General features: G+C 44.8%; 1 protein-coding gene across 2 annotated transcripts in view; it reads right to left on the reverse strand.

Annotated features, from left to right (window-relative positions):
• The window catches only part of LOC113452151 (lipopolysaccharide-binding protein-like), a 55,114-nt gene that overhangs the window by 24,713 nt on the left and 2,851 nt on the right, over positions 1-27,550 (reverse strand). The window contains exons 3-15 of one of the 2 annotated variants that reach the window (XM_087931948.1): positions 26,583-26,711; positions 25,121-25,276; positions 19,798-19,861; positions 16,767-16,830; positions 14,833-14,924; positions 12,584-12,760; positions 10,791-10,850; positions 9,330-9,497; positions 6,779-6,846; positions 5,615-5,657; positions 3,885-3,948; positions 2,414-2,490; positions 1,088-1,290 (exon numbers count right to left, since the gene is read on the reverse strand). In XM_087931948.1, coding sequence (XP_087788074.1) covers positions 1,252-1,290; positions 2,414-2,490; positions 3,885-3,948; positions 5,615-5,657; positions 6,779-6,846; positions 9,330-9,497; positions 10,791-10,850; positions 12,584-12,760; positions 14,833-14,924; positions 16,767-16,830; positions 19,798-19,861; positions 25,121-25,276; positions 26,583-26,711 — 1,201 coding nt within the window. In that variant the 3' untranslated portion in view covers positions 1,088-1,251. Of the gene's footprint in view, positions 1-1,087; positions 1,291-2,413; positions 2,491-3,884; positions 3,949-5,614; positions 5,658-6,778; positions 6,847-9,329; positions 9,498-10,790; positions 10,851-12,583; positions 12,761-14,832; positions 14,925-16,766; positions 16,831-19,797; positions 19,862-25,120; positions 25,277-26,582; positions 26,712-27,550 lie in introns of those variants that run through there. The other variant, XM_087931949.1, reaches the window with a different exon arrangement.

Consider the following 27,550-nt stretch of genomic DNA (forward strand, 5'->3'; position numbering starts at 1 on the left):
TGACACAAGCTTTGCGTTTCTACAGGCCACGTGGGCATTGCAGCCTTGTGTTCCCACGCAGCCTGGATTAATTGCTTTTGGGGGGGGGGTGACATTTCTCCGCAGATCACCAAAACTTTCTCGCGGACCACCAGTGGTCCCTGGCCCACCGGTTGGCGACTACTGGTCTAGTCCAACCCCCCCTGACCACAGCAGGAGATCCTAGACCCTTCCGAACTTTCCTTGGGTTTGATACACCTGATCATAGAAAGAATAACGGAATAACAGAACAGAAGAAGAGTTGGAAGGGAGGTTGGAGGTCTTGCGGTCCAACTCCTCCACCTAAGCAGCAGACCCTACACCGTTCTGAACAAATGGGTCTCCCTCTACTTGCAAGCGGGGAATTCTTGAGCCTTTTTGGGCCAAGGGACCCGGCAGGAAATGAAGAAACTAACATTCTGCCATACTGAAAGAAAGAGAAGGGTCGTTGAAGTCTTCCCTTCGCCAACCCTGAGATGCCTGGCTGGGATTAAAAACATCCATCAACCTTCCAGAGATTGTAGCAATGGCCACGCAGGAGGTTTTTGGGGAGGGGAAAATTCCATGGGGATTTTTCTATAATAATATTTATTTTATTTTATTTTCTACGAACAATCCATCTTCCATTTAAACGGGCACAAACATCTTGTGCAATAACAATTACTGTTTGTTTATACATATGCATTACTTTAGCTTTGATACTCTATTCTTACTTAATCCCGATATCCCTAAAAATGGAAATTTAAAAATTAGCGAAAAATACTAAGCCTGTGAATAGAATCAAATATGTTAAGATGGGGATTGTCATAATAATTCATTATGACAATCCCTGTCTTAACAAATTTGATTCTATTCACAGGCTTACTATTTTTCGCTAATTTTTACATTTCCATTTTTATTCTCCAGCCGTTAATAAAACAATTCCCATTATCATATAATATTCACTTCCCTTTAATCCCAAACGTTAGCCTTTTCATTTCTGCACATTCTGATATTTTGGTGATCATCTGATGGAATCTTTTCGTTTTTCCAATTTTGTGCAAATACGATTCTAGCTGCGGTCAATACATGAGTGATTAAATATGCCTTCTCTTTATTATAAGTTCCATGTTAAAAGGGCTGTTTCTGGAGAATTTCCGGCAGAACCCCAAGCCGAAGCCCAGTGGAACCAGAAGTGGGGATGATATTCCTCCATTTCCTCCTCTTTTCCTCTGTTTCTCCTCCACACCTTTTCTATACATAGCGCACGTCCGATGCAAAAACCAGAAAATCCTGTGGAGAGATAGAAGGACAACGAAACACGCCTCTCTCTCTTTCTCTCTTTTTCTCCCCTCATTCTTTCTATCTTTCTGCCCCCACTTTCTTTCACTCTCTGTCCTCCCCCCTCTCATTCTTTCTCTCTCTCCCCCTCTTTCATTCTGCCTCTCTCCTCCCTCCCTCCCTCTCTCCCTCCCCTCCCTCCCATCTTTCACTCTCTCTCTCCTCCTTTCTCTTTCCTCTCTCTCTCTTCCTCTTTATGTCTCTCTGTCTCTTTCTCTCTCTCCCCATCTCTTTATCTCTCTCTCTCACCTCTCATTCTTTCTCTCTCTCCTCCCTTTCTCTTTCTCTCTCTCTCTCTTCCTCTTTATGTCTCTCTGTCTCTTTCTCTCTCTCCCCATCTCTTTATCTCTCTCTCCCCTCTCATTCGTCTCTCTCTCTCCTCCCTTTCTCTTTCACTCTCTCCTCTCTCTCTTCCTCTTTATGTCTCTCTGTCTCTTTCTCTCTCTCCCCATCTCTTTATCTCTCTCACCCTCTCATTCTTTCTCTCTCTCTCTTCCCTTTCTCTTTCTCTCTCTCTCTCATCCTCTTTATGTCTCTCTGTCTCTTTCTCTCTCTCCCCATCTCTTTATCTCTCTCTCCCCCTCTCATTCGTTCTCTCTCTCTCCTCCCTTTCTCTCTCTCTCTCTCTCTCTTCCTCTTTATGTCTCTCTGTCTCTCTTTCTCTCTCTCCCCATCTCTTTCTCTCTCTCTCTCACCCTCTCATTCTTTCTCTCTCTCTCCTCCCTTTCTCTTTCACACACACACACACACACACACACACACTCTTTTTCTCTTTATGCCTCTCTGTCTCTTTCTCCCTCCCTCTCTCTGTCCCCCTCCTCCCTCCCTCCCCCTCCCTCTCTGTGTGGTCAATCAGAAAATTAGAATCCTGTTGCTGTGAGGATGCAAATTTTGGTCTTCTTGGCTCAGTTTGCAATCTCCAGGGTTGACTGATTTTCAGAACATTCATGGCAAAACTTGTGCACAGGTATTCCTCAACTCACAATCATTCCTTAGCATCTGTTTGGAGACACCTGTTTTAGGACAAAAGTCAGTTTCCCACCTGTCCCACCCACCTGTCCCACCTGTCCCTCACCTGGTGAGCCTGAAGGACCGGGTTGGAGAGCTCCAGGTGATCCAGGAGGGGGAGGGGAAATCCTTCAGCCAGGCGGGCTGGAAGAGAGAAGGAGCCAGAGCATTAGGCAGGAAAGGTAAAACGAGGAGGGGGTTTATTGCCCTTCATGGTCTTCTAGTCGAACAACCCCCCGCCCCGCGCTCAAGCGGGAGACCCCTACGCCATTCCAGGCAAATGGTTGTTCAGTCTCTTCTCTTCTTCTCCAGTGATGGAGCAGATATAACTTCTGGTGGCAAGCAGTTCCACAGGTTAATTGTCCTCACTGTCAGGAAATTCCTCCTTGGTTCCAGGGTGCTTATTGTACCCTCTGACTATCATTAAGTGTTGGACCTGATGATTCTCGACTCTTGACGAATGTATCTTTTCTTTTATGGACACTGAGAGCATTTGCACCAAGACAAATTCCTTGTGTGTCCAATCACACTTGGCCAATAAAAGAATTCTATTCTATTCTATTCTATTGCTATTTCTATTCCTATTTCTATTTCTATTTCTATGCTATGCTATTCTTTAAACTGACTGTTTTCCTAATATGATTTGATTGCTTAATGTACCCTGTGACTATCATTAAGTGTTGGACCTGATGATTCTTGACTCTTGACGGATGTCTCTTTTCTTTTATCGACACTGAGAGCATTTGCACCAAGACAAATTCCTTGTGTGTCCAGTCACAATTGGCCAATAAATAATTCTATTCTATTCTATTCTATTCTATTCTATTCTATTCTATTCTATTCTATTCTATTCCTATTATCTATTCTATTCTATGCTATGCTATGCTATGCTATGCTATGCTATGCTATTCTTTAAACTGACTGTTTTCCTAATATGATTTGATTGCTTATTGTATCCTATGACTATTATTAAGTGTGGTGCCTGATGATTCTTGACTCTTGACGGATGTATCTTTGTTTTTAATGTACACTGAGAGCATTTGCACCAAGACAAATTCCTTGTGTGTCCAATCACACTTGGCCAATAGAAGAATTCTATTCTATTCTATTCTATTCTATTCTATTCTATTCTATTCTATTCTATTCTATTCTATTTCTATTTCTATTTCTATTTCTATTTCTATTTCTATGCTATGCTATTCTTTAAACTGTTTTCCTAATATGATTCGATTGCTTATTGTACCCTCTGACTATCATTAAGTGTTGCACCTGATGATTCTTGACTCTTGACGGATGTCTCTTTTCTTTTATGGACACTGAGAGTATTTGCCCCAAGACAAATTCCTTGTCTGCCTAATCACACCTGGCCTATAAAGAATTCATTCATTCATTTTCTTCGTTAGACTAGACATACCTAGTTCCTTTAATCATTCATCGCATGGTTTGGCCTCCAGACCTCTGACGGTCTCTGTTGCCTTTCTTTGAACTCTGAAAAAATATTATATATGAAAGGCCTTTTGACTTTACAATGTCCTTACCATTCATCTGTGGAACTAGGATGCCGGCTGTAAGGAAGTTTACAAGGGATTCCAGCAATTGTACCTGCATATGGCAAGAGATAACCAGGTGTCAGCCTTCCAACCAAATCCTCCCTCCCAAATTAAGACAGAATAACAGAGTTGGAAGGGGCCTTGGAAGTCATCTAGTCAAAACTTGCTGCCCAAGCAGAATTCCGCATTCAGAGACCAAGTCCTCCCAAGTAAGAATTTATTAGAGAAGTCATATTGGCACATCTGGGAAAACCCAAATCTGAATTCCCGCGGTTTCCCCTGCTACACCGCTACACTAAAACTCACCTCCAGCCCCCTGACTGATGACTGACAAGTCCAGCTCTCCAATCCGCCTCCATTCTGAACTCCTGCCAAGTCCAGTCCCTCCCCTCCAAACTCCAGCAACTGGGCCTTGAGTTCGGGCAAAAGAATGCTGCTATGGCTATCCTCAGGAGTGGGATTCCACAATACCAGTAACTGGTTCGCTGCCCAGTTGCTGAGTGGGCGTGGCCATGGGGGCATGGCCTACAGGAACTTCCGGGAGGGCCGGGTTTTTTTTGCCTTTCCCAGAATCCGGAGGCTTCCCTCAGGCCTCTGGGAGGGTGAAAATGGCCTCCCGGGCTCTGGAGGCCCTCCGGAAGCTGAAAACAGGCCCATTTCCAGACTTCCGGAACTTCCGATTCGGCTGTTTTTGCCTTCCCCAGAATCCGGAGGCTTTCCTCAGGCCTCTGGGAGGGAGAAAATGGCCTTTCCGGGCTCTGGAGGCCCTCCGGAAGCTGAAAACAGGCCCATTTTCAGACTTCCGAAACTTCCGATTCGGCTGTTTTTTGCCTTCCCCAGAATCCGGAGGCTTCCCTCAGGCCTCTGGGAGGGAGAAAATGACCTCCCCCGGGCTCTGGAGGCCCTCCGGAAGCTGAAAACAGGCCCATTTTCAGACTTCCGGAACTTCCGATTCGGCTGTTTTTTGCCTTCCCCAGAATCCGGAGGCTTCCCTCAGGCCTCTGGGAGGGAGAAAATGGCCTTTCCCGGGCTCTGGAGGCCCTCTGGAAGCTGGAAACAGGCCCATTTCCAGACTTCCAGTATTTCCAGTTCGGCCCAGTTTTCACCCTCCCAGAGCTTCTGAGCGGACCCTGCACTTACCTGCATCCAAAATGGGCCGTGTGGAGACTCCTGGCGTGGTGGGTGGGGCCATCCAGTTGGTTCAACCACTGGTTCTGTGAACCAGATGTAAATTTAACATCCGGTTCGCTCGAACTGGCCTGAACCGGCTGAATCCCACCCTTGGCTATCTTCCCTTCTCCCTTGACTTTCATTCTCATGGTTACCCATACTCCCTCGGGGCAGCCCCAAATCTAATTCAAGATGGATCTGGAACCGACACCAGAATCAGAAAGCCAAATGGACTTGATTGGTTTTCCCCCCACCCCTTCGATGGGACATCCTAGATCCTTAGGGCTACCCCCGTCTTGGCTTGCAGACCAAAAGGGCGCCATCCTTCTGACTCAGTTGCCCACCCTGGGCCCACCAGAAGAAGGGCTGAGAGAACATTTCAGTCCATCCTCAAATCTTTGGGGAAGGTCTGGAGGAGAAGGACCTAACCCAAGAGGAGAAGACAGGAGGGCCCCGAGGTGAACTGGGCTTCTGGCTGGGACCCCAAGAAGACTGAGAAAGGAGGAGGGGCATGACATTTCAGACAACCCCCCCACCATCCATCTTACCGAGAAGAACCCAACATCTGAGTGCTTTAAAGAGAACTTCAACCTACAGGAGAGACAGACAGAATAAGGTGTTGAAAGCCTTATAAGAAAGCTGACACACAAGCTAAATATCTAGCCTAAGTGTCAGGCCTGTCCCAGATCAGGTCCTTAGGAAAGAGAGACTCTCGACTCCACTTAGTTGAACCAATAGTTCCCTTTGCTAAGGTTAAGGCAACTTCTGCTGACTGCTGGCTGACTGAAATTTGGTAGTTCAAATCTCACTGAACTCCCCCTCCTGCCATGCACCTCTGCACATGCGTGCGTGACCCCCCCTGCATATCCTGTGCCTGTGTGCATGCATGTGTGTCTCCTGCGCATACCACGCCCCCACACATGCACGGCAGATACCCAGCAATCAGCTGGCTAGCCGGAGGTGCATGCGTATGCGTAGTGGACCTGATCCAGGGTGATGGCTCACATGCCGGCAGAGATGGCTCTGCGTGCCACTTCTGGCACGTGTGCCATAGGTTTGTCATCCCGGTTATAAGTAGTTGCAAGGTATGCCTCGACGTAGAACCAGAGTTTGAGTCCAAAACTTCCATTGTTAAGGAAGAAAGTTATTGAGTGACTTTTTGTCCCAATTTGCAACTTTTCTTGTCACGATTGTTAAATGACTTATTTACTTATTTATACGTAAAGCACATTATTTATTTATCAATGGATTTTTATTTATAATGATTTTAACCTATGGCAAAAATGTTAGAAAGCACATCACCGTTGCGTCGTCGGTGAGCAAGTACGACACTGTTCACCACTCTTTACAAATTCAGATGTATGCGGTCAGAAAATCTCTGTTAAATGAATCATTGCAGTGGTTTAAGTTAGCCACCTAGTCGTTAGGTGAATCGGTCTCCTCCATTGTCTTGGCTTGTCAGAAGGTCCCAAAATCACATGACCCTTGGACATAGCAATGGTCATAAATGTGAGTCAGTTCCCAAGCGTCCCAATTTTGATCACATGGCCACTGGGATGTTGCTAGTGTCATAAGTGTGAAAAATGGCCTTAAGTCACTTTTTCAGTGCCATTGTAACTGCCAACGGTCACTAAACAAATGTTGTAAGTCAAAATGTTGTACCTGTATTTCCGTATTCAGTCAGCGTCAGGTCCTATCCTGCTGTGACTCACCTGCCAAGCTTCAGGTTTCCAAAGATCCTGGTAGAATTGACATCAATTTTGGCAGAAACTGGGCTGGTCTAAAACGAGAAGAAGAAAAAACACAGATCTTTAGCAAATATGTCCATACTGGTTATCTTCAACCAAATGACTGTAACTAAGTCCAGAATTACGGTCATTGAGTTGTGCCAATTATTCAGCAGATTGTCACTGTTCTGACCTAGACCTTCCCAAGATCATGACGCCGACGTCTTGTTCTGATAAAGCCCCTTTTTATTTAGGTTCAAGGGAATTTCTCTCCAGCAAAGTCCCAGCAATCAACCCTCAAGAGATTTCACAACTACAGATCTTGATCAGGCTAGGAGAATTGCCAGGCCGATAGCTTCCAAACGTCACACTGTAGCAGCAATGACTTAGCAAGAAGTCAGCAATAGATCTTCACACTAATTAAAGGAACTAATTCTCTCCTGCAAACCCCACTCCCCCTTTCGCTCCTCTTTTATTCCCTCTGGGAGGGGCCATTCACTGTCCACCTGTGGCTTTACTCCCGAGTCGACCCTTGTTCCTTAGCTATTCCCTTCTCCTGGCAGCTCTGTGCATGCGCACATTGGGAACAGGCTCCAGCTGTTCTTCTTCCTCACTGATCTCTGACTCCGAAGGCAGCTGATATCTGTCGGACGGCTCTGGCCCCATCTCTGCTTCTGATGCAGAGCCCTCGTCCGAGCCTTCCCCAGACTCCAGGACTGGCCCATGGTCCTCCCCAACCTCCTCACTGTCTGAATCTGCTGCCAGCTCCGATGTCCGCTGTCGAGCCACAACAACTGGTAGAGAGTGCAAACCTGACCCTTTGATGATGTTACCTAGTTGGGCCACAAATATCTGTCTATCAACCTTAGAGAACACCACAGTCCTCCTCCCTGCAAACCCCACTCCCCCTTTCGCTCCTCTTTTATTCCCGCTGGGAGGGGACATTCAACGTCCACCTGTGGATTTACTCCCCAGTCAACCCTTGTTCCTTAGCTGTTCCCTTCTCCTGGCAGCTCTGTGCATGAGCACACTGGGAACAGGCTCCAGCCGTTCTTCTTCCCCACTGATCTCCGACTCTGAAGGCAGCCGATAACTGTCAGATGGCCCTGGCCCCATCTCTGCCTCTGATGCAGAGCCCTCGCCAGAGCTTTCCCCAGACTGGCCCAAGTTTCTCCCCAACCTCCTCACTGTCCAGTTCTGCTGTCCATCTCTGTTGCCTGCTGGCAAGCCACAACAGTCATATGATACATTTTACATTTGTTTTTGCAATTATGGTTTGTTTCATGCTCCTGGCTACTTTCCTTCATGACCAGCTTGCCTGACCAATAACTAGCCCAGAGTCAGTGAAGGCCTTTCTTGTTTCATTTATTGGAACAAATGGGGAGAACCAATCATGGTTCTCTCCAGGTCTCCAACCCAAAATACTCCCTTCTTAATACAACCCTGTTCTGTCTGCCACATCCCTCCTCGTTCCCCATTGGCTGACGTACTATGAGGTTACTCTCTTTCCAGCTGCATCCTACTACATACTAAACCATACATCCCATGTACATTAAAATTAAGAAATTATTTACGCAAGGTGTCTTAGTTAATATTCACCAGTTAATTAGATATGCTCAGTTTCCTGTTTTAAGTTCTGGGCCTGTTTTTTTATGGCTTCTTAGACCAATAGAATTTCCCTGTTTTTCAGTTTTAGCTTTGCCTTTCCTGTTTTACAACGGAGTTACCTTTCCTCTTATCCCATTCAGTTAATTTTCCCTGTTTAGCCATCCCCTCTCCCATTTTATCCCATTTTACCATCTTTCTTGACTCCATCACTAAGGGAGTCACACATGAAGAACGGTTGCAGGAACTGGGCATGGCTAGTCTAGGGAAGAGAAGGACCAGGGGAGACAGGAGAGCATCTTCCAATATTTGTGGGGCTGCCCCAGAGAGGAGGAAGGGGGTCAAGCTATTTTCTAAAGCCCCCAAAGGCCAGACAAGGAATAATGGATGGAATCTGAACAAGGAGAGATTCAACCTGGAAATAAGGAGAAACTTTCTGACAGTGAGAACAATCAACCCATGGAACAGAAGTTGACTTTGGAAGTTGTGGGAGCTTCATCCCTGGAGGCTTCCAAGAAGAGATTGGACTGCCATCGGTCAGAAATGGTACATAAGGTCTCCTGCTTGGGTGGGGGGCTGGTCTAGATGACCAACAAGGTCCCTTTCAACTCTAATTATCTGTTATCTGCAGGTGTCCGGATAGTAACACGCTTGTGAAGTGATCCCGGCTTCCCCGTTTACTTTGTTCATCAGAAGGTCACAAAAGTGGATCCCGGGACACTGAAACTGTCATGCCGTTTGCCGAGGGCCTGAATTTTGATCACGTGACCACGAGGGTTGCGTGAAAAACTGTCGTCAGTCCCTTTTTTTCAGGACCTTGGTGACTTCAAACAGTTGCCCCACGGTTGTAAGTCAAGGATGATCCGTGAAAGGCCTGGCACAATGTCTGGGTTGTCCACTATGGACCCATAAAAACGGAGAGATCGCTTACCGCTTCAATCACAAAGAGGGGCGCCAGGGAAGAATCTGGGAGAATCGCAAAGGCCTGGATGTCGACTGAAGGGGTCAGCGAGAGGGCTTCGGGGGAGATGCTCAGAGATGGCACCGAGGAAGGGGAGACCTTCAGCTTCATGGCCAGGTTGGGGTAGAGCGTCTTCATCTGGGGACAGAAAGGAGAAAGTCACATTTCCAGAGAGGATCCTCTTCTCTCCTTGAAGACCTGCTGCGACAACCCTAGGTCAAGGCACAATGGCCACCGAGCCAGCGGAGGGTTCAAATCCCCCTTTCGTGCTCTAAAATTCCCCCAATGCTCCCATGTCCTTGGCAAGTCCCAGAGTAAAGTGTATGCATGCACACACACATACACCACAGCCTCTGGCTGCCCACAGTCCAGCAAAACAAAGGTGGTGATATGCTGCTGGTTTGGACCGGTTTGATCGAACCGGTAGTAAAAAAAAAAGACTCTCATGATCAATTGAGAGGTGAAAGAAGAGAAAAGGGCAGGGTTGGCTCTGTAATGCTCTGTGAGCTTGGTGGCTTTTTTTTTGGCAAACATTTCATTACCAAACGAATAGAAGAGAATAGAATAGAATAGAATAGAAAACAGAATTAAATAGAGCAGAATAGATATTGGAAAAAATAGAATAGAGAATAGAATAGAACAGAAAAGAGAATAGACTAGATAATAGGAATAGAATTGAATAGAATAGAAAAGAGCAAATAAAATAGAGAATAGAATAAAATAGAGAATAGAGTAGAACAAAATAGAAAATAGAATAGAACAGAAATGAATAGAATGGAAAATAGAATAGAATAGAATAGAATAGAGTATAGAATAGAACAGAATAAAAAATAGAATAGAATAGAACAGAATGGAAAATAGAATAGAATAGAACAGAAAAGAGAGAATAAAATAGAGAATAGAATAGAATAGAGAATAGAATAGAATAGAACAGAACAGAAAATATAATAGAAATGAACAGAATAGAAAGTAGAAATAGAATAGAAAGTAGAAATAGAAATAGGAATAGGAATAAGAATAGAATAGAATATTCTTTATTGGCCAAGTATGGTTGGACACACAAGGAATTTGTCTAGGGGACACTATCAGTGCTGGAAGAGAATGGGGTCTACGGAGAGGAGGAGGAGGAGGAGAGGAAGAGGTGACATCATTATAAAAGCTGAAGTGAGAGGAAACCTTTAAAAGCTTTCAAAAACGGTGCTAGGAGATCCTCACCCGACTTCTGTCTTCTCCTGCACTCGCAGCCTGATCCCAGGGTCCTTCTCTGCTTTGAGGACTTCATAATTTCGGGAGGACGCAACCGCAGAAGCTTCCAGGTGCTCCCCTCCCCCTCCCCACCTATACTTCCAGATGCTCCCCACACAATGTGGGCCCCCCCCTCCTCCCTTCCCTTTGCTTCGGAGCCTGGGCTTCCCAGGGAGAGGCGCTGACCTGCGGGATGAAGGGCTGGAAGGAGGAGGTGTTCAGCCGGATTTTAACCTCCTGAGGAACCTGCAGGTGGGAAAGACGGTAGGAGGTGAGTGAGCCGCAGGTGCAAACGCGGGGAGAGGAGCAAGGAGGAGGTGAAGGAGCTCCTCGGAGGAGAAGCGAAAGGTCTTCAAGGAAAAACCAAGTAAGTCCAGTTGCCCCTTGGAGGAAAAGCACTTTGGGACAACCAGGACCTGAAGGATGGAGACGCTTCCATTTTCCAACTTAGTGGACTCCAAAACCCAAGAGAGCCAACACAACCACACAGGTAATACACCCACAAAAACATTCAAAGGCTGGGAATCATGACACCACTCTTCTCCGTTGCTACTCTACCAACTCCTCCTCTTCCTCCTCCAACTCCTCCTCCTCATAAGTGTTATTTTTGGAGAGTAGCATCTTTTCCGATCTACTTTAGGCTGCATCAGACTTGCTTTATTTCCACAGTAAAATATATCTCTCTCCCATCCATCCATCCATCCATCCATCCAGGGGTGGGATTCTACCAGTTTGCACCTATTCGCCAGAACCGGTTGTTAACCTTCTAAGCAGTTGGGAGAACCGGTTGTTAGAAGAAATTACAGGGCTAATCCTGTAAGGAAGGCAGGAAGGAAACATTCTGGTGTTGCTTACAGAAACTGCCTCTCCGTTAACCCTTATTACATTCTTGGCAGGACTAGACTTCCTGTCTCAGGAATGTCTCTGTGGTTTTCCCCCCCCTCCTTTGCTGGTACTTTGCTTGTGTGGAGGGACCATTCAAAGTTACAGCGCACTGAACAAAGTGACTTATGACCGTTTTTCACACTTATGACTATTGCAGCATCCCCACAGTCATGAGAGGCCAGGCGAGGAGATGCGTGCCTCGATGTGAGTGATATTGAGTTGGCCATGCCCAGCCAATAACATGACCACCAAGCCACGCCCACCCAGTCACATGACCACCAAGCCACACCCACCAACTAAGCCATGCACACAGAACCGGTTGTTAAAAAATTTGAATCCCATCCATCCATCCATCCATCCATCAATCCATCCATCCATCCATCCATCCATCCATCCATCCTTCCCTCTCTCATCTCTCCCTCCCTTCCTTGTTTCTTCTTTCCTTCCCCTTCCCCTCCCTCCCTTCTTTCCTCCCTCCCTTCTTTCCTCCCTTACTTTTTTCCATCGCTCCTTCATCCCTCTCTCTCCATCTTCCCTCCCTCCTTCCCTTCCTTTCTGTCTCTTTCTTTCTGTCTCACACTCAGATCCTCTCCGAAATACACACACACGCACACGCACACACACACACATAAACACACACACGGGTAACAACAGCCCAGGGCTGGCCGTCTCACAGGCTGTCTGTCCTCTCAGAGGACGGTGAGATCTCAGGGTCTCCTAAAGCCAACAACCAGCCAAGTTACACCTTCCGGCTTACGAGAAATAGATTTCCGGACCAGTTAAAATAAACACTGAAGATCCTGTTGGAATCCAGGGACGGTGGGAATCCATCCTTCCCCATTCCTATAGCTACACCGGCACATCTGGATTTCTTGAAGAACCTTCATTGGTGGCCTCCAACCCTCACAACAGAAACCACTGCTGCCAGGTTGAATCAAGTTACCGCTTTGAAAATTAATTGGGAATGTAGTTATGGGGTTCTGGAGCTCTGCTATCCTCCCCCCTTCTGTTTATACATAGGCTCAGGTGGGAGAAAGCAGGTTTAGACATCCCAGATGTTTCTGGTCAGGGCTTCACAATCGGCTCAGTCTCACCATCTCATCCACGATCCAGAAGGTCAGGGATCCTGATTTGTAGTAGACGTCACCAGCTGTGTTGAAGAAGTAAGTGGAAATCCCAAACTGGACCATGCGGTTGGGATCCAGCGGAAAAGAGAGAGGAGGCGCTGGGAAAGGAACGGGGGAACGATGGGCGGTGGAGAAGAATTCGCCCTGGTGAGAGGACATGGAAGAAGTTAGGAAGGTGTGAAAAGAGAGGAGGCTACCCGAGGGACTGTCCCTCCATTTCGATCTCCCTCCATTTTGATCCAGCCGATTGGGCATAGGGCAAGATCCCCTCAACCCAAGAGAATCGGCTGGTGAGGACCAGACGATGGGCCTTTTTGGTAGTGTCCCCAGCTCTGGGGAACATCTTCCCCATGGAGATTAGAGTCAGAGAGCTAGTTTGATTTGGTGATTCAAGCACCAGGCTAGAAACCAGGAGATGGTGAGTTCTAGTCCTGTCATAGACATGAAAGCCAGCTGGGTGACTTTGGGCCAATCCCCAGGAGACGGTGAGTTCTAGTCCCGCCTTAGACATGAAAGCCAACTGGGTGACTCTGGGCCAATCCCCAGGAGACGATGAGTTCTAGTCCCGCCTTAGACATGAAAGCCAGCTGGGGGGCTTTGGGCCAATCACCAGGAGACAGTGAGTTCTAGTCCTGCCTTAGGCATGAAAGCCAACTGGGTGACTTTGGGCCAATCCCCAGGTGTCGGTGAGTTCTACTCGCTTTAGAAAATAGCTTGACCCCCCCCCCTTCCTCCACTCTGTGGCAGCCCCTCAAACATTGGAAGACTGCTATCGTGTCTCCCTGGTCCTCCTCTTCCCTAGACTAGCCAGGCCCAGTTCCTGAAACCGTTCATCGTATGTTTTAGTCTCCAGTCCCCTCATCATCCTGGTTGCTCTTCTCTGTACTTTTTCTAGAGTCTCAACCTCTTTTTTATAATGTGGTGACCAAACCTGGATGCAGGACTCTAGGTGTGGCCTTACTAAAGCTTTATAGAGCGGTATTAGTACCTCCCTTGATCTTGATTATATCCCTCTGTTAATGCAATTTAGGATTGCATTAGCTTTTTTGGCTGCTGCTGCACACAATTGGCTCCTATTTAGCTGGTTGTCCACTAAGACTCCACTAAGATCCTCCTCCCAGTTCCTGCTATTGAGCCTGGTTTCCCCCAGTCTATATGTGTCCTTTGGGTTTTTCTTGCCTAAGTGTAGGACTTTACTTTTCTCTACATTGAATTTCATATACAGTCCAGTGTTGTAGTCTGTCAAGATCCCTCTGGATCTTCAGCCTATCTTCTTGGGTGTTAGCTATTCCTGCCACATGAGTATCATCTGCAAATTTGCTAAGTTCCCCTTCTATTCCATCACCTAAGTCATTAATGAAGATATTGAAGAGTCCTGGGCCTAAGACGGAACCTTGTAGCACCCCACTGCTTACTTCCCTCCATGTAGACTTAGACCCATTAAGGACTACTCATTGAGTATGGTTTGCCAGCCAGTTGTGAGTCCATCTAGTGGTGGTGCTATCTATTCCACCTTTTTCTAGCTTACTAAGAAGTAGGTTGTGGTCTACTTTGTCGAATGCCTTGCTGAAATCAAAATATATTATGTCCACAGTATTTTGCTGGTCTACTAATTTAGTCACTGTGTTGAAGAATGAAATGAGATTGGTTGGCATGATCTGTTCTTACCAAACCCGTGCTGACTGCTAGTTATTACTTTACTTGTTTCTAGATGTTGGCAGATCTGGTTTTTTATTATCTTTTCCAGTATCTTCCTGGGTATTGAAGTTAGGCTGATTGGTCTGTAGTTTCCTGGGTCTGTGTTTTTTTTACTTTTTTGAAGATGGATTTCCTGCCTAAGGCAGCACTAGAATTCACCATCTCCTGGCAGTTGACTCAAAATCACCCAGCTGGATTTCATGCGTAACATGGGACTGGAACTCCCATACTCCCGGTTTCTAGCTTGGTGCCTTGAGCATGACATCAAACTGGCTCTTCTGGGGTCTGACATGTCCACCCACCTCCAAGTCAGGAAATTGGTATCTCCCCATTTTGAAGTGAGAAGCAAAGAAGAACTGTAGGGTAACTCCCCAAATGGCACAACAGGATCCTGTACTGGTAAAAAGAGACCGAGACCTCCAGATAACTGAGAAGTGGAAGGGAAGGAGGGAAGAAGGACAGGCAAACTCTATCACCAGGGAGGCTCATCCTCTTCCAAGCTCTGTGTTGAAGCTTACCTTGAGGTCCAGGTCTACACACTGACTTGTCGCAACCGGTGGCCCAATCAGAGAATAATCGATGCTTGATGTATGGTCGATATTGGCCGTAACTGGGAGGGAAAGACAACATGGAAATGACGTCAAGGAACTTGGCCCCTTCTGCAGGACAGTCTCAAGGATGATGGAGAATCATATAATCTTAGAATCCTAGGGCTGGAAGGGACCCCGATGGCCTTCTAGTCCAACCCCCCTGCCCAGAGTAGTGTAGTAGCAATAGAGATCCTGTAGAGGCGCATGCAGCATACTGCCGTGCCTAATATACATGGGCCTCTTTGCATGATCTCAATTCCTGTCCCCGGCTGGTAAGTCCCGTACTTGGTACAATGATCTCACCTTACAAACATCACCACTATTCTTAAGGATTGGTGAAGGGATTCACCAATCCTAATGCTGTATCTATGTTGCCTTTGGCTACTTGTAAAAAAAACATACAAAAAGAATAAACACTGCCCAGGCAGTCAGACACCTTGGCACCCTTCACAATGACTGGTCTTTGAAATCCATCAAGTAGGAGACCCTAGGCCATTCCAGACAAATAGTTGTCCAGTCTCTTCTTGAAAACCTCCAGGGTTGGAGCATTTACAACTTCTGGAGTCAAGCTGTTCCACTAGTTAATTGTTTTCACTATCAGGAAATTCCTCCTTAGTTGCAGGTTGCTTCTCTCCTTGATTAGCGTCCACCCATTGCTTCTTCTCCTGCCGTTAGGTGCTTTGGAGAATAACTTGACTCCATCTTCTCTGTTGGAGTCCCTCAATACTGGAAGATTATCATACCACCCCTAGTCCTTCTCTTGGTTAGACTAGTCGTATCTACGTCCATCAATTGTTCACAGTTCATGGAGATTCTTAGCCATCCACATCACGGTTGTCCCAAAGGTGCTTATTCCAAGAGACAACTGGAGTTTTAGGTTTTTCTTCTTTGAAGACATTTCATTTCTCATCCAAGAACCGAAAGCTGAAGAAGCTTCTCGGATGAGAAGTGAAATGTCTTCAGAGAAGAAAAAACCAGAAAGTCCAGTTGCCTCTTGAAAAAAGCAACTTTGGGAGGTTGATGGTTTGGTTTAGCCTCCAGACTCAGAGGGAAGGACAAGAAGTAACATGTGGAAACTATCCAAGGAGAGAACCAACCTGGAACCAAGGAGCCATTTTCCAACGATGAGAACAATGAACCTGTGGAACAGAAGTTGCCTCTAGAAGTTTTGGATGCTCCATCTCTGGAGGTTTTTAAGAAGACAGGACAACCGTTTGTTCAGGATGGTATAGGGCAGGGATGGCGAACCTATGGCATGCGTGTCACAGGTGGCCTGCAGAGCCATTTGTGCCAGCAGTCAAACTTACCTCACTGCGCATATGTGAGCCTCACAGCTGATTTTCTGTGGGATCGAGGCCTTTTTCGGCCTCCCAGAGGCTTCTGCAGGCTTTGCAGGCTGAAAAGTAGCCCCGTTTTGTCACTTCCTGTTTTTCCGGAAATACCGGAAGTGACAAAACAGGCCTAGTTTTCAGCCTGCAAACCCTGCAGAAGCCTTCCTCAAGCCTCTAGGAGTTCAAAAAATGCCTCAAACCCACCGCATGTGTAGGGGGTGGCGGGGGCATGTATCGACTTCTGGGTGCCGGCATGCAAGAACGAGCATGCAAGCGTGCACAATTTTTGGCACAGGAACCCCCAAAAGGTTATCCACCACTGGTATAGAGCAGGATCTTGGCCTAGGAGACCTCCAAGGCAGCTTCCAACTCTATGGTTCTATAATAAGGGATCCAATACTAGGATAAAAGAGTGACCAGACTGCAGGCTAGTTAGGTAGAAAGACTGAGATGTAAACAAAGCTTGCTGGCTTCCTTCTGAGGGAGAAAGCTTTGGAGGGTCCATCAATGCTCCGAGGATTTTGTTCTTACTTGGTAACGACTGAAGATGGGACTGCAGTCTGGAGTTAACGGAAATTCTCACTATCTCACAGATCTGGAAAAAAAAACCCGCACAAGAAGACCATCCTTAAGAGAGGAAAACAGAATAAAGCTACGACTTTCAGCAGGAGCCAGAAGAGATATTAGGGCCAAGCCATCATTTCCTAGCCTGGCAGGTTGCTGGATGTGACACCTCCTAAATTTGCAGGCCAGCCCAGAGAAGGCATTTGTGGTCTACAAGCGGAGTTTTGCGAAGGCATTCATCACCTCAACAATAGTCTTCAAAGCTGGCCCCGGAAAGAATTTTATTTGGCTAAAGCTAGATAAAAACCCCTTTGGTGAGATCACTTGAAAAATATGTGGCTTGTTTAGGCAATAAAACCAAGGACCGTGTCTAGAAAATCTGGCCTGGGTTCTGTTTGATTGCTCAGGGTCACAAGATCCCTACAAAGGACTTTCACTTGCTGACCACTCCCCGAAGAGCAGTTAAGATAAAATAAATAAACCCCTTGAAGGACGCCGTAAAACAGAGGAAGATCGGCTCCAGGATTTGGGTACGTCCAATCTACAGTAAAAACTAGAGGGGACGCGATGGCGGACTTCCAGTATTTGAGGGGCTGCTAAAAGGAAGAGGGGGTGTCCACCTATACCCCAAAGCACCCGAAGGCAGGACAAGAAACAACGGCGGGAAACTAACCAAGGAGAGAAGCAACCTGGAACTCAGGAGAAACTTCCTAATAGTGAGGACAATTAACCAGTGGAACTGCTGGCCACGGGAGGTTTGGGTGCTTCAACACTGGAGATTCTTAAGAAGAGATTGGACAGCCACTTCTCTGAAATGGTATAGGATCTCCTGCCAGAGCAGGGGGCTGGATTAGAAGACCTCCAAGGTCCTATTCTATTCTATTCTATTCTATTCTATTCTATTCTATTCTATTCTATTCTATTCTATTCTATTCTATTCTATTCTATTCTATTCTATCCTTCATTCCATTATTCTATTCTATCCTATCCTATCCTATCTTATCCTATCCTATCCTATCCTATCCTATCCTATTCTATTCTATGCTACACTATTCTATGCTACACTATTCTACTCTACTCTACTCTACTCTACTCAACTCAACTCTACTCTACTCTACTCTACTCTACTCTACTCTACTCTACTCTACTCTATTCTATTCTATTCTGTTCTACTGTACTGTACCCTACGCTATGCTGTGTTACACTATGCTGTGCTGTGCTGCTCTACTCTATTCTGTTCTATTCTATGTCATGCTATTCTATGCTCTTCTATCCTGACATGTCCTATCATGGAATCCTATGACTGGAAGGTATCTTGGAAGTCTTCTAGTCCTCCCGTTTGGCAAGGCAAGAGCCCTTTTCCAAAGTTTCCAGAAGAGACTGAACAACCATTTACCTGGAATGAAATGGGGCCTCCTGCCTGAGAAGGGGGTTGGACTAGAAATCCTCCAAGGTCCCTTCCAAGTATTATTCTACTCGATATTCTATGTCCTTATTCCATGCCAGACAAATGTCTGTCCAGTCTCTTCTTCAAAACCTCCAGTGTTGGAACTTTTACAACTTCTGGTGGCCAGCTGTTCCACTGGTGAATTCTTCTCACTGTCAGGAAATCCCTCCTTCATTCCAGGTTGCTTCTCTCCTGGATGAGTTTCCATCCGTTGCTTCTTATCCTGCCCTCAGGGGCTTTGGAGAATAGTTTGACCCCCAAATCTTCTTCTTCTTTGGGGCAGCCCCTCAAACGCTGGAATCCTGCCATCATGTCACCCCTAATTCTTCTTTTCATTAAGTTAAACATATCTAGTTTCCTTAGCCATTCATCATCCTATTGAGACTTTATCATCTTTATTGCTGTTCTCTCTCTATATATATATATCCTCTTTCTAGGGATGCAGTGGCTCAGTGGCTCAGATGCTGAGCTTGTCGAGCAGAAAAGTTGGCAGTTCGGCTGTTTGAATCCCTAGCGCCACGTCACGGAGGGAGCTCCCGGTCCTTGTCCCAGCTTCTGCCAACCTAGCAGCTCGAAAGCATATTAAAAAAAAAAAAATGCAAGTAGAAAAACAGAGACCCCCTTTGGTGAGAAGGGAACAGCACTACTTGCGCCTCCGAAGGCATTTAGTCCTGCCGGCCACATGACCACAGAGACATCTTCAGACAGTGCTGGCTCATCTTCGGCTTTGAAACAGAGATGAGCAGCGCCCCTTAGAGCCCGAAAACTACTAGTACATATGTGCGAGGAGGGGAACCTTTACCGTTACTTTTATACTCTTTCTAGGGCCTCAGCGATTTTTTAAAATATTGTGATGACCAGAACTGGATTCAGACTCCAAATGTGGTCCCACTCGATTGGTATAAAGCAGTAGAATCACTTCTCATGATCTTGATGTTATCTCTCTCTTGATACAGTCCAGCACTGCGTTGACCTTTGGGGCATCTGAGGCACACTTCTGGCTCATACTCCAGCAAGGGTCCATCAGGACACCTCAATCCCTCTCACAGGTGCCACTGTTGAAGCCAGGTGTGCTTTTGAATGGCATTTTTGGGTGGACAGGTTCCCGTCTGGAAAGCTGAGATGCTTTCTTGTCCTCACATATTTCTTGTCAATTTATAAAGCATCCCTATGCCTGTTTTCGAGTTGCCATAAACTGGGGATGGGGGGTTTGGAACCTGAAGGAGCAGTATGGCATTTAAAACCAGGAGTACATTCCATGCTTATCTTACAAAGATTGTAGCCTAGGCTACCAGATCTTCTGCTCAGGAAAATCCTTCATTGGAGAATGTGATTGATGACACTCGGCCCTGAATGTCCTCTTCGTTGGAGAATCTGATTTATGACACACCCAGACAGGAGGGGGGAAACAGCGTCACAGGTGACTATAAATTACATGTGGCAGAGCTTGGCGCAAGGGTTATGATTGAATTAGGGCAATCGTCGGAACCCTGACATCTCTCGTCTTAGAGGTCAAGCGTGGTGTGAAGGCCCAGGACTCAGAATCTTTACCTTGTTCTCCATGGCTGCCTTGAAAGCTGATTCAATCTTTCTTTCGAAGAGGTTATACAGCCACCTGCAAAAGCAAAGACCGCACCCATGAGGCTCATGGTCCATTGCTTGGTGAATTGACCCTCAAAAGCTTCTGTGGCTTCTTCGAGAGTTCAGAAAAAAACAAGGGAATATTTCCCGTTTCTCTTCCTCATCCTTGATTGTTTTTTTTAACCTCTAAAGGGGTTCCATTGACATAGAAGCAGAGTGTCAACTCATAAAGCATTCCTAGGCCTGTTTTTGAGTTGCCATAAACAAGGGAGGGGGGGAAGGAAATATGAAGGAGCAGCGCAGCAGTTTAAAAACCTGAGGTACATTCCAGTATTTATCTTAGAAAGATTGTAGCTAAACTATCGGATCTTCTGCCCATGGAAATCCTTCATTGGAGAATGTGATTGATGACACCCAGCCTGTGAATGTGCTTAATTGGAGAATCTGATTTATGACACACCCAGGTGGGAGGGAGGGGGGAAACAGGGTCACAGGTGACTGTAAGTTACATAGGCCAGAGTTGGCTTCAATACAGGTTAATGCTGGACGTGTCGCTCCTAATAAATCTTTTAGTTTCTTTTGATATCCAGCCAGTTCAGATTGGTTCTTGGAGGGTGAAGTGCGCTATCATAGAACCGGTAGGAAAAAATTTGGAATACCACCACTGCATAGAAGATCCTATGGAGTTGAGGGGCATCTGATATTTCTAGATCCTGGAGCACCTGGGAACTACCAGAGGACTGGAAAAGAGCAGATGTGGTTCCCATCTTCAAAAAAAGTAAAAAAAAAACAGACCCAGGAAACTACAGACCAATCAACCTAACTTCAATACCCGGGAAGATACTGGAAAAGATAATAAAAAAACAGATCTGCCAACATCTAGATACAAGTAAAGTAATAACTAGCAGTCAGCAGGGGTTTGTTAAAAACAGATCATGCCAAACCAATCTCATTTCTTTCTTCAACATAGTGACTAAATTGATAGACCAGCAAAATACTGTGGACATAATATATTTAGATTTCAGCAAGGCATTCGACAAAGTAGACCACAATCTACTTCTTGGTAAGCTAGAAAAAAGTGGAATAGATAGCACCACCACCAGATGGACTCACAACTGGCTGGCAAACCGTACTCAATGAGTAGTCCTTAATGGGTCTAAGTCTACATGGAGGGAAGTAAGCAGTGGGGTGCTACAAGGTTCCGTCTTAGGCCCAGCACTCTTCAATATCTTCATTAACGAATTAGGTGAGGGAATAGAAGGGGAACTTAATGAATTTGCAGATGATACTCATGTGGCAGGAATAGCTAACACCCAAGAAGATAGGCTGAAGATCCAGATGGATCTTGACAGAGGAGAACACTGGGCCGTATCTAGCAAAATGAAATTCAATGTCGAGAAAAGTAAAAGGAAAGAAAAATCAAAGTACCCATATAGACTGGGTGAAACCAGGCTCAATAGCAGGAACTATGTGGTTTGAGCTTCTTCAGCGACAGACCGAAACCTCATCTCTGCAAGGCTTCGATCCATGCTCGCCGCTGGAGCGCCCCGAGCCGGCTGGTTTCGGGGCTAAGCCACCCCGTAGAGCTGGTGAAGAAGGGGGAGACTGCCAGCAAGGTTGAGGAGAGCCACATCTCTCCTCCCCAGCTGGCCATTACTCCCTTTCCCAAAGGCAGTTGCAGTGGTGGTCAGAAATGGCCACCACAAAGAAGAACTCGACCGGAAAAGAATGTGCAGGAGGAAGATAAGAAGAGAAAGTTTTGGTTAACCGGGTCAAACAGCAAAAGCAACAAATAAGATACCCTGGAATTGAAACAGTTTAAAAAAAAGATAACATTGTTCCCTAAGAAGATTTTTAAGCTGCGAAGGAGAGAGAAAAGGGAAAAGATTTGGGTTTTTTTTCTCCTTTTCCTATACTGACAGCTAAGAGACTTACGCAAGAAATTGGAAAAAAATCCACTTTGACATCAATAGGCATTTAATGCTGAAAATAAAGTCAAAGGCATAATAAAGATTTCTGGATAATCAAAAGCTTTTGAAAACAGGTAAGGAGAGAAAAAGAATAAAAGAGCAGGATCTGGAAGGGAGGAGACTGCCTGGAATTAAAAAGAACTTACAGCAAAATCTCAACAAGACTTCCAAAAGATACATTTTAACTGAAATATCACAAGAAAAACCCCAGCAAGAGAAAGTGGAAAAAGAAATAAGAAGAAATAACTTGGGACTATTTGAATTACTTGATGATTTCTGGATTCTTGGTTATTGTATTTGAATGACTAAAATCAATTGGGTGGTTGTTTAAAACTGTTTAAAATGGCTCCACTTTTAGAAGAACTGAAAATGGAACTTAAAAAGTACAAAAAAGATGCACAAGAAGGGAGAGGTTCTTTTGGCTTCGTATTTCAGTTTTTAGAAATGGAGATTTGGAATTATGAGAAACAACAAGAAATGCCTGCAGAACAAGAAGATTGCGACAAAGAAGAAGCCATCTTTAATGAACAAGTAATCTTAGGTGGGGGGAAAAAAGGAAAGGGGGGAAAGAGAATGGAAAGTTTAAGACTGGGAAAAACAACTCCAAAAAAAATAGAGTGAAAAATAAGTATAAAATCAGAAAGCAACAGAAGAGGGAAATGCAGAAGAGACAATTAGAACTAGAGAGACAAGGGGGTAAAAAGGGGAGAGAGAAGATGAGAGAGAAGAAAGAAAGGAAAAGACGTTATAAAGGACAGAAGCAAAATATAGAGAAACAGGGCCTATTTAGAGATAATGGGTGAAAACTTAATAGAAAAAGGGATTCTGCAAAGGTACATAAGATAGTATGGTTATATTAGAAGCAGAAATAATTTTAGAAAATATAAAACAGTGTATGATTAAAATGTCTGATAAAATAGCTATCATAATTCAGTGGAATGCTTGACAATAAATAAATGTAACAAAAGGTATATTTAATGATTTATAAAACATATGTGAAGAGAAATAAGGGAAAAATTAATTATGGAGATTATATGTGTCTTTAAGGCAGTATGATATTTAATTGAAAATAAGAGTTAAAGATGTTAAGATTTTAATGATTATTAATGATAGAACTGAATTGGAATGGAATGAGGGTTTATAATTGCATATATTTATAATCCTTTTTTAAAAGAATATAGTGTGTATTATAAGAATGTACCAAGCAGAATTTGATTGGAAGTTATGTATTATGTATTATATTGAAAGTCATAACCTTAAGGTACATATTGAAGTTTAAATAAGAGTTGAATGGATGTAATTAAAAGATATAAAGGTGTCATATTCCAATTAGTAACTATAGGAGAAAATTTGTTTAATGAGAAAAGATAATATGAAATTGAAACAGAAGAGACAAAAGTATAAATATAATGATTTGAATTGAGATGAGATAATCAAAATAAAATTGAGAAAATTAAAAGAGGGGAAAAACTATACAGAAAATGTAGAATAGTATAAGATATGGAATAGAACACAAAAAGGAGCATGAAATTGAGTTTTGTGTCTGTATAAAGAAGTTCAACCCGGGACCATGCTATTTTCAAAAAAGATGTTGTACTTGTATTTTGTATGTGTGAAAACCCAAATAAAACTTTATTTAAAAAAAAAAGATCAGGAACTATGAGAGGGATCTTGGGGTCTTAGTGGACAACCAGCTAAATAGGAGCCAGTCATGTGCAACAGCAGCCAAAAAAGCCAACGCAATCCTAAACTGCATTAACACAGGGATACAATCGAGATCAAAGGAGGTACTAATACTACTCTATAAAGCCTTAGTAAGGCCCCACCTAGAGTCTTGCATCCAGTTTTGGTCACCACACTATAAAAAGGATGTGGAGACTCTAGAAAAAGTGCAGAGAGGAGCAACCAGGATGATGAGGGGACTGGAGGCTAAAACATATAAAGAACGGTTGCAGGAACCGGGCCTGGCTAGTCTAGGGAAGAGAAGGACCAGGGGAGACATGACAGCAGACTTCCAATATTTAAGGGGCTGCCCCAGAGAGGAGAAGGAGGTCAAGCTATTCTCCAAGGCACCTTTGAAGGCCAGACAAGGAATAATGGATGGAAACTGAACAAGGAGAGATTCAAACCTGGAAATAAGGAGAAACTTTCTGACAGTGGGAACAATCAACCCATGGAACAGAACTTGCTCTTAGAAGTTGTGGGAGTTTTGTCACTGGAAACTTTCAAGAAGAGACTGGACTGCCCTCGGTCAGAAATGGTGTAGGGTCTCCCGCTTGGGTGGGGGGGTTGGACTAGGTGACCTACAAGGTCCCTTCCAATTCTGATTATTTGTTATCTGTTATCTGAACAATGGGATCACGAGAGACACCAAGACCTTTTGAAGGTTATGCTTAGCGTGGTGGTTTCTTATGGACCTCTTTAAAATGTTCACTCTGAGCTCCACAAGTGAATATTTTCCATCTCTCTGTTGTTTTAATAGTTAACATTTACAACATTTATAAGAGGTGCCAACTGAATGACACAACCTGGAAGTAATTGGACTGTGGGGTCTTGGATTGCTGGTGAGACGCTTTGGTCTTTGTGTTTGCTTTTCGACATTTTGATCAGCTCTTTTGAATAGTATGTAAATGCTGCTTATCTCTATGTGCCTGTTGAGGGTTGATTTGTCTGAGTGCCAGGCTTCCTGGAATCCAGCCATCAACAGGCACAGAGAGGAAAAGAACCTCTACATACCATTCAAAGGGGACAATAAGAAAAGGGAAAAAAAAGAAAACTAAAAGACCAAAATCATTGCTCACCACCAATCCACAACCAAATAAGCAAAGATTAACACCAAGATTAACACTAAACCAACAATCGCTAACTAACATTAACAAACGATACCCCAATCAAGAAACTACTAACTAACAGACAGTACAGAGTAACAGAGTTGGAAGGAACCTTGTAACTCATCTAGTCCACCACTGGCCTGATCTTTCTTTGCACTGGGTAGAGTGGGCTGATGTTTCCTCTTCAAATTGGGTAGACCAGGATGGCCCTGTAGGCTGAATCCAACCACATCACAGGCTGGATTCGGCCCCTGGGCCTTGAGTTTGACATCCTGGTATAGGATCTTCTGCCATGAGTAGCGGGTTGGATTAGATGATCTCCAAGGTCCCTTCCAATCCTCTTAGTCTATGTTCTATCTATGTTCTAAATAAATCATGTTTAACCCTACTTCAGACCTTCCACTTCCCTGGGAAGAAGGGTGACGTTATTGTGAGAGGTAGACAGTATTCATATGAGGAACCCTCTATGAATATTAATGAAAATCAACCTACTCCCATTTGCCAGAAATATCAATGTCGACATTGGAAATGTGGGTGTTGCAATCCAAGGTGGTAACCGTTGGTCTCCCAGTGTCATCGCTCCCCAGCTTCAAGCCCACAGAGATGGAGATGCCATCAACCTTCAGTTCAAAGGAGCCGTCATCCTTCCTGGTGGGAGACACAATATATAGAAGTATTCACAAAAATCTCAGTCTCTTGAGGGATGACGAAGGTACCAGCCTAAGGCTAGGCTGAAAAAGGTATTCTTACCACTCAGTTCCTCCTTGTGTCTCCACCTACTGCTCAAACTGATAGTATCACTTTTGACAACAGGGCATGACCTTTGAGGACTTCAACAGTCATCTAAAGGCCAATATCTATTTATTTATTAAATTGATTTGCCACCCACATCACTATCCAGAGGCTTACAATGGCAAAAAGAAGTATAAAAGCATTAAAATTAACAACAATTCAATAAAAGTAAAAAGCAAGGTGTTTTGTTTCTCATTCAACTAACCAACTCATCTAACTCATTTAGCTCACTCAACCAACCAACTCAATCAACTCAACCAACTTATCAACTTATGCAACTCAACCAACTCATTCAACTCACTTAACCAGCCAACCAACTAACCAACCAAATTCAACTCAACCAACCAACTTATCCAACTCATTCAACTCAACCACCCAATCAACCTATGCAACTCAACCCACCAACCAACTCATTCAACTCACTTAACCAACCAACCAATTCATTCAACTCAACCAACCAATTTATCCAACTCATTCAACTCAACCAACCAACTTATCCAACTCATTCAACTCAACCCACCAACCAACTCATTCAACTCACTTAACCAACCAACCAACCAACCAACCAACCAATTCATTCAACTCAACCAACCAATTTATCCAACTCATTCAACTCAACCAACCAACTTATCCAACTCATTCAACTCAACCCACCAACCAACTCATTCAACTCACTTAACCAACCAACCAACCAATTCATTCAACTCAACCAACCAATTTATCCAATTCATTCAACTCAACCAGCCAATTTATCCAACTCATTCAACTCAACCCACCAACAAACTCATTCAACTCAACCCACCAACTTACCAACTCATCCTATTCACTCAACCAACCAACCAACTCAACCAACCAACCTATTCATTCAACTCACTCAACCAACCAATGCCTCCTACCAATATTGGATGAGCCCTCTGGAGACCTGAAGAACTACATCTGAAGATTTCTTCTGGACTTGGTCTCAAGCAAGACCTTGACCATGGCTTGACTTCATCCCATGCTGTACATGAGGCTGGATTTCCAGGTATTGCAGAGGTTCAACTGGTAAATAATTAATTTGCCCAGTTGCCTGGAAGGGGCATTGGGGACCCCAAGCTCATAGAAGTGATGTGGGAGTTTTTTTCTGAACCAACAGAAAAAGATAAGGAGCAATGAGACTCACAACCAACGTTTCTTCAGCTCCCAGCGGCCGGTCATTTCAGCCAACGCATTGCTGACGGAGACCCTGAGGCCTTGGCCCGGCATGGGTTCAATTGTTGAGTGGAGTAGCTCGAACCGACGAATGTTCAGACTGCAAACAAGGATAGAGAAAAGAAAAAGCTTTTGAGTTTGTGAGCTGAGTGTCTGGGCTCAATTTTGCCCACAGTGTGTTCAACCAGGTCCATTAAAGACCCAGTTACAGACAATGTGCTAAATTCCATGAGGTGTCAATGTGAGAATCTCTGCACGCATACAATTTGTTAAATTTATGCTTCAAAACGAAGTGCAAAACCAGGAAATCGAGTCATCCATCAAGCAGATCTTGTAGGAACTTCAAGTTGACCAGGAGTTTGGTCTCTCAAGGGAGAGACTGTGGGGTGAATCCCCACAGGATTCACTGTGGGGCTCTGGGCTTGGGGATTGCAAGTGGTCCTTGACTTATGACCACAACTGACCTCCAAAAATGATGTGAAGTGAGACATTTTGTTATGTGAGTTTTGCCCCGTTTTACGACCTTTCTTGGCACAGCTGTTAAGCGAGTCATCGCCGGTGTTAAGTTTTCTTTGAAGACATTTCGCTTCTCATCCAAGGAGCTTCTTCAGCTCTGACTGGATGGTGGGGAAGGGAAGGATTTGTGCTCCTTGCAGAGAGCCGGTCATTTGCACCCTTTTAGAGGGTCGTTGAGGCAGTTTGGGGGTTTCTCCGTGTCCTCAAGTTCATTTGACTGGTGCGAAAAGATCTGGAGAAAACATCCCGCAGCCAAGAAGTCTCCACCCCCTGAACTGCCACCTGTCAGAAATGGTATAGGGTCTCCTGCTTGGGGGGGCGAGGGGGGGTTGGACTAAATGACCTCTAAGATCCCTTCCAACTCTGTTAACCTGTGATACTTCTGCAAAGAGCAGCTGCTGCCCCGTTTGGAGGCTCTGAGAG

Source organism: Pseudonaja textilis, chromosome 3 (assembly GCF_049901715.1).
Source record: "Pseudonaja textilis isolate UNSWEBS1 chromosome 3, rPseTex1.2, whole genome shotgun sequence".
In the NCBI taxonomy this organism is placed as follows: domain Eukaryota; kingdom Metazoa; phylum Chordata; class Lepidosauria; order Squamata; family Elapidae; genus Pseudonaja; species Pseudonaja textilis.